The sequence below is a fragment of the Eurypyga helias genome, unplaced genomic scaffold, assembly GCF_000690775.1.
Source record: "Eurypyga helias isolate BGI_N326 unplaced genomic scaffold, ASM69077v1 scaffold18372, whole genome shotgun sequence".
In the NCBI taxonomy this organism is placed as follows: Eukaryota; Metazoa; Chordata; class Aves; order Eurypygiformes; family Eurypygidae; genus Eurypyga; species Eurypyga helias.
The window spans coordinates 1-7,131 of record NW_010236821.1 but is presented as its reverse complement, the minus strand read 5'-3'; the positions used below and the strand labels follow the sequence as shown (position 1 = coordinate 7,131).

Here is a 7,131-nt window from a genome sequence, read left to right as displayed (position 1 = left end):
CGGAGCCCTGCCTGCAGCCCAGGAAGGACCCCACACTGGAGCAGGGGGATGCCCAAAGGAGGCAGTGACCCTGTGGGAAGCCCATGCTGGAGCAGGGCTCCTGTCAGGAGCTGGGACCCTGTGGAGAGAGTAGCCCAGGCTGGAGCAGGTTTGCTGGCAGGACTTGTGACCCCGTGGGGGACCCAGGCTGGAGCAGGCTGCTCCTGAAGGACGGCACCCCATGGGAGGGACCCACACTGAGGCAGTTTGGGAAGAACTGCAGCCTGTGGGAAGGACTCACATTGGAGAAGTTCAACTGTCTCTGTGAGAGGGACCCCAGGCTGGAGCAGGGGCAAAGTGTGAGGAGTCCTCCCTCTGAGGAGGAAGGGAGCAGCAGAGACAGTGTGTGATGATCTGACCAAAACCCCCATTTGCCGTCCCCTTGTGCTACTGCAGGGGAGGAGGGAGAGAAATCAGGAGCAAAACTGAACCTGGGAAGAAGGGAGGGGTGGGAGGAAGGTATTTTAAGATTTGGGATTTATTTCTCATTATCCTACTCTAATTCTCTCTAAGTCAAGTCTGTTTTGCCTGTGACAGTAACTGGTGAGTGATCCCTCCCTGTCCTTATCTTGACCCACAGGCCTTTCCTTGTATTTCCTCTCCCCTGCCCAGCTGAGGAGAGCAGTGACAGAGCAGCTTTGGTGGGGACCTGCCCTCCAGCCAGGGTCAGCCCACCACAATAAACAATTTTGAAACAGCTACTGCAACTTACTGCACAACAGGTACACTTTGACATTTGGGATATGATTTTCATTGGACATATAAACAACTTCTCTTTAAGCACTGTTTCTTTGGGATTCCATGTTTGGTTCTGCGTATCAGATCTCACGATGCCCACAACTTCCTGAATATTTACAAGCAGAACCAAACAAGTCTTGCTGTCAGTGAACAAGATCTCTCAACTAATGCTGAACATTGGAATCACAGAGCTGTGACTGCCTACCAAGTTACAGTTTTTCAAGGATGGGAGGTAACATCAACATTTCCAGCACCTTCTTTCTTCTATCACTGTTCCCTTCCCAGCAAGTCACTGTTCTAACCCAGAAATAAGACTTTCAAGTAAGTTACAAGTAATAGCATGAATTAAACCTTAGATTTCACCACAGGAAGGGGAAACACAAGGGACAGACAAAAACTCATATGCAAAGTAGCGAATCCCCATGGATCACCTAAGCTTAAATGTTTTGTTAAACAACTCGGCAACTGAGTCAGATATCAGTTGTGGGTATAAAAAGCTTAACTTAAACATAATGCATTTATGTAGTCTCAGGAAGGAGGAGGGGTAATATACACATACCTGTGCGATAAAATTACTCAAGTGAGATGTAAAACTGGTATTATGTACTTTCACCAACAAACTGGAACTATAATACCTTTAAAATGGAACTCTGTTCATTTCCATCACAGGAAAAAATGAACTGAATCAATTTTTAAAAGGTCTGTTAGTATCTAAATAGGTATATTTTAAATACATATACCCACAGAGAATTTAGAATATATATTACTAACAGCCTAATAACAAACTCTTGCAAACATATAGAGAAACAAACCTCCAAAGGTTGTGCATGATAATGATCTGTAGGATCCTTCAGTTCTGCAGCCTCTTTCATCAAACGTTTGACAGCTGAAAAAGAGAAAAAGTGTAACACATGAAAATAAAGAAAAAAAATATGCACTGCATATATAAACATTTCTTGAAGAGCTCCTTTCAGCTGACTCATCTTTTTCAGCACACCCCAGCTTCTCCACTGGAGTTAATAATCCAAGACACAATATAAATTACTCACACTGAATAAATCTTGAGTTACACAAGCACAAAGTTATGAAAAGTATGTTGCACAGTCACAGAGCTTCTCAGCGCTGAACACTGGGACTAAAGCAGTTTTACATTATTAATTGCACCAAAGACATGAGGAAAAACATAGGTGCCATTAACAGAGTTTCAGACTTTAAGTATGATATGTACAAGATTAATAACTTTACTATTTCACCATAAAGGACATCATGTGCATCTTTGAACAACTGCTGAACAGCTTTATCATGGCAGCTCTTGTGACTATTACAAGACTGCTGTCTTAAGTATTCCGAAGGAGGTCACAATAAGATTCGAGCGAAATGAACAAAGCGGTAGTATGAGGAGATGAAGTTTTATACTAGATTTGAAAATGCATATGCCCGGCAAGAAAAATTCACCCCAGGCCTTTGTAATTTGAACCTACTACTGACTGTGAACACACAAATTTCTCTCCCCTAAATTCAGGGTAGTCATTAGTCACCCTTCCCAATCTTCTACTTCAGAACCACCAGAATCATCTGTATTTTCTGCAACTTCCTCTTCCTCCCCCTTTAGTAACTTCAGTTACATCACTTGTCCTGCCTGGTGCCCGCATGTGGAACGTCCACTAATGCCTAATAAAGATCTAATAAAGAAGGTGAATCGTAAGCGTCCACTAATGCCTAATAAAGATCTGTGAAACTGAAGAGCAGGTGAATCGTAAGAACTACAGACAAGAAATTCAAGGATGCTGTTTCATGAGTAAGTTTAGGTAGAAAGTTCTTACTCCCTCCTACTTACTGCAATAAGTGCAAATAGCAGTTACCTCTTTATGCAACTACATAGGAACAGGATCCCTTAATCCATCCTCCACATTCAGTTCAAACCATGGATGTCCCTCCCACTCATGTCATTATCTAACTACAAGGACGAGAAACACTGCCCAAATTCCCTTCCGCTGTAAGCATAAAGATACGGTGAAAGTGAACCGTAGTTCCTCGATTTACGAAGCCAACTGTGGGCTGCGATGCCAGGCTTCACTCACTTTTGTAACGCTGGGAGGAAAGCTACTCTAACCTTCCTGCAGAGGAATTCTGATCTACTGTGAAAGCCCTACTTGACAGCTATCAACAACAGCTCCAAATTCGAGGATTTCACTTCTTACAACCCAAAACCCAAACATACTATGTGGAAATTTGCTGCTGACAGTTGTCCCAACTCTGCTGGTGCCAGTGGGGTGTCAGTTAAACACCCTGCAGAGCCCACAGGGTCACAGCAGCAGCACCCCGGCTCCACTGAAAAACAGTTTCTCTTTCATCTGCATTAAGGTTTACCAGTTCATTAGCAAGGAGTAACAACAAAACCAGCCTGGACCAGAAAAGGTTTCAGACCTAGCACTGTTTCACAGCCAACAAGCCTGGACACTTGTCTCCAGAAGAATGGCACGCACCAGGATGAGCTAAAACAGGAGTGAACGCACCACAAAACGTGAGCAAACTGAGAACACGTATAATGAAGCCTAATGAAGACAGAATAATCACGGACAAGGTAGACAACTCTGTTACTGAGATTTCCCAGAGGAAGGACCAAGACAGCAGAGAAACACAGTCCCCCTGTATCAGCATCCTGTGCAGGTACCCACATTAACTGAGGGAAAGCTAACTGGAAACTGGGGAGAATGGGGACACAGTTCAGAAAGGTAACCCAAACTAACCAAAGGATTCAAACTTCCATAGCACCTGATGCTCACTATATAACCAGGGGTGGGCCGGGCTTAAACCTTGACACAAACATAATTCACAAAGTCTGCCTGCAACAAGTACATAACATCCTTCACCCAGGTTCAGCATTTTACTGCAAAACATGGTTTTTCAACCTACCTAAAAAGAAAAAAAAAAAAAAACACCACCCCACACTGAGTCAGCTAAGTAAATGTCTGGCAATGAGAACTCTGAAAAATGAGAACAGTTTGGGACCATTCAAAATAAAGAACAGCAAACTGCCAATAAAGTCAAAAAGCAATATAATACTGCCAAAAGAACTTCAAATCAAAGCATTCAATTTGTCAAAGACAGGTTTTGGAGACAAAACGTCCAGAGAAATTGTGGATGCCCCATCCCTGGAATAGTTACAACTCAAAACAACTGTTCAATCAACACAAAGGGAGATACAACTTATCAAATAGAAGGTGCTTTAAGATCAAACAACGCCCAGAGAAGCTGTGGATGGTCCCATCCCTGGAAGTGTTCAAGTGGAGGAGGCTTGGAGCACCCTGGTCTAGTGGAAGGTGTCCCTGCCCATGGCAGGGAGGTTGGAACTGGATGATCTTTAAGGTCCCTTCCAACCCAAACCACTCTGTGGTTCTATGAAAATAATCAAGGTATTTTTTTAGCATGGTGTGACTGTCAGCATGAAAAATAACCTGCTTTTACAGGTACAAGTGGCAACAATTTATCATCACATTCACTGAAATTAAATACTGAGGAAATTAAGTTTCTGGTCTAGCTCTAGAGAGCAAAGGACAGTTCCCTCCTTGGCAGGAGGTACAGGCACTCTCCTCTGCTCTGGGAAGGGAAGTAACAAGCAGGTATTATAGGCCAGAGGCTCTGACAGACAATTTGCCTCTTTTATGACACCCAACTTACTGTATTTTTCTGAAAAGTGAAAGGTGGATGTTAAAACTCTGAGAATCAAATTTAAAAGCCACCAGCCTGCTTTAGCATCGAGCAGTAGTGGAATCATTCAATTAACGAGCAAAATTAGTGTAATGTAAGCATGTATGATTTGCAGATTTACTTCTCAAAAAACCGTGTCCTGGTCAAATCCTACTTCTTAACTTTTACTTTAAGCTATCCTGAAACCTCTGTTCAACCCGACTGCTTCTCTTGGTTATATCCCAAAATCACATTTGAGTACTGCCGCTATCACACCCAAATAACTAATCTGCACCTCATGGCCCAGGAAACCCCTCTCTACAAAGAAAATGTAAGTGGTCAGTCTTCATAAACCAAAATATTACTGTTTAAAGAGATGATGTGATTTGAACATTGGTGGTGTTCTCTTACTAAAATACTATGGCTGATTTTTTAAAAAAGGCTGTTATTTTGAAAATAAAATAGTCTTAAAGCAATTATATTTAGCTTTACAGATCTTTGTTTTGTTAGTAGCCTTCTGTATTTGATAAGGAAGGATTTTAGTTCATTTATACATTATCAGTGAATGGTACACGTGGCAATGAAATGAGCTGACCAGGGTTATATTAATGTAAACATAGCACACAACACTGCAACAGGATTTATTTCAGCATAACGAAGTTGCATACCTTTTGCTCACTGGAAATTCCAAAAACCTGATACAAGTTCCAACCCCCTCCAACATCCAAAAACCTGGACAGGGTTACCAGCTTCCTGAAGATCTGCTACAACATGTCTACAAAAGCCAATGGCACCCAGGTGCAAGAGCTCAACAGCAGAAACGGGCCCAGGCGAGCGGCAGAGGTGAGGTGGGTGACACTAATCAAACCTGAGTTAAGCAGCACAGGGAGGGTGAGGTCTCAGCTCAGCCAGGCTCAGCCCCTAAGTACCTCATCACATGGAGAGACAGCATTTTGTGCACACAAAGATGACTTCAGGATCATGAGCAACACCAATTCCTATTTAAGTGACATGATTATCTTCCTCAAATGGAGAGCAACTATTTCATTCCACCAATTTTCAGTTCTTCTGTTTGAAAAAGAAAGTATATAATAAACAAAGGTACCCGAAACAGCTGGCATAAAGCCAGAGATCTCCTAATTTGTTCAAGTTGATCTATCTGATTTGGAAAAAAAGGAATAAAACAACCTGACAGCTCTTAGTGCTTCAGCAAATGCTTTCTATTTTTTTTCCCACGGCTCAGTTGACCAAGACAACATAAGTGAGGATGCAATTTACTTATCGTATCCAGGTTTTCCACTGAGTTAGTAAAACTCTTAGAATTTCTTAGAAAGTTCTGGGATGAAGGGCTGTATAATAACTCAGCTCACTTAAGCTACGAGTAAATTGCTAGTCACCTTTGTTACATGTTTGTCTATTAATGATGCTACTATCTAAAATTAGGAGAAATATTACACAATATTAGAAAAATTGAAACTGTACCATCAATTTGAGGAAAGCATCAAGGCCCTTCAATTACATGATGACATTTTGGGAATGACTTTTTAAATCCAGCTGGCTTTGGTTTTCCCCCTCCACTTAACACTTGACCGCTGAATCAAGAGTGCCTGACCCATGGCTGGTCTATGCACCACGTGACTTCAGAGCTCACAGCAGTGTCACCCACTGAACCACCACCAGCAGTCCTGCCAGCAGCCCAAAGCACCCGGAAACCCATTTACCCAAACTGCCTGTATTCGCATTCAAAAGAAAACCCTGTTTTGTAAAGGTAAGTTTCACAGAAAGGCAAAAGTAACAGCGCATCACTGTCAGTCGGCAGCTCAACTGCACAAACACTGGATCACGCAATAAAAAAAACAGAGCAGGATAAAATTTATGTGTAAAGTACATAGGATTTCTCATAAGATGACAACACTCAATGAGCTTTGATGTTTTAAGGAAAAAAAATCACTTTTAGTGATGTAGTCACTAAAGTATGCAAGGTAACATTTAAACTCAAGTGTCATAGCAGACTGGAGAGTTACAAAATACTTCTACTACATATCCTTGATACAGACAGGTATTTTTTAAGTAGTCCTGTACTCCCTAGAGAATGGATCATTAAATCTAAACATACCCTCAAGAGAATGGTTTATTAAATCTAAACAGAGACTATCAGGTTCACAGTCACCTGCACAGTGTCACTAGGTAACTGTCTGTTATGGATGTGATTTTCCTGGACCTGTGAATGATGTGTGATCATTAGTGAATTAAAAACAATTAAAGGGGGGAAAAAAAAGGGCTTGATACAAAAGTACCCTGACATACAAATTACAATCCTTTTGCAGAATAGAGTGTCAAACTGTATCTGCTCTAGAAATGAACCCACGTTACCACACTTCCAAGTGAGCTCCAAATTCACATTACTAATCCTCTTCTCTACCTCTCCATTCCCTGTGTTTATTCATTTTGCCCTACCTTTAACCCTCCTGAGTTCACGTATGCCCTTAAATAAGATTTTTGAGTTCCTGTATGTATTTTTATATGTTATTTCTCAAAAATGTGACTGTATTTTCATTAAAATTTGCATAGCAGTTTATAGTCACTTAATTTTAAATTAAGACCACATTTAAAGTTCCCTTAGACCAAGATACCTGATCTTTCTCCCTAAAAAAACCCCACACA

At 41.5% G+C, this 7,131-nt stretch overlaps 1 protein-coding gene across 1 annotated transcript in view; it reads right to left on the bottom strand.

Annotated features, from left to right (window-relative positions):
- The window catches only part of UBE2J1 (ubiquitin-conjugating enzyme E2, J1), a 16,834-nt gene extending 15,174 nt beyond the window's left edge, over positions 1-1,660 (bottom strand). Inside the window, exon 1 of the mRNA XM_010147241.1 lies at positions 1,590-1,660. Coding sequence (XP_010145543.1) covers positions 1,590-1,649 — 60 coding nt within the window. The 5' untranslated portion in view covers positions 1,650-1,660. The remainder of the gene's footprint in view (positions 1-1,589) is intronic.
- Positions 1,661-7,131: the final 5,471 nt, after the last annotated feature.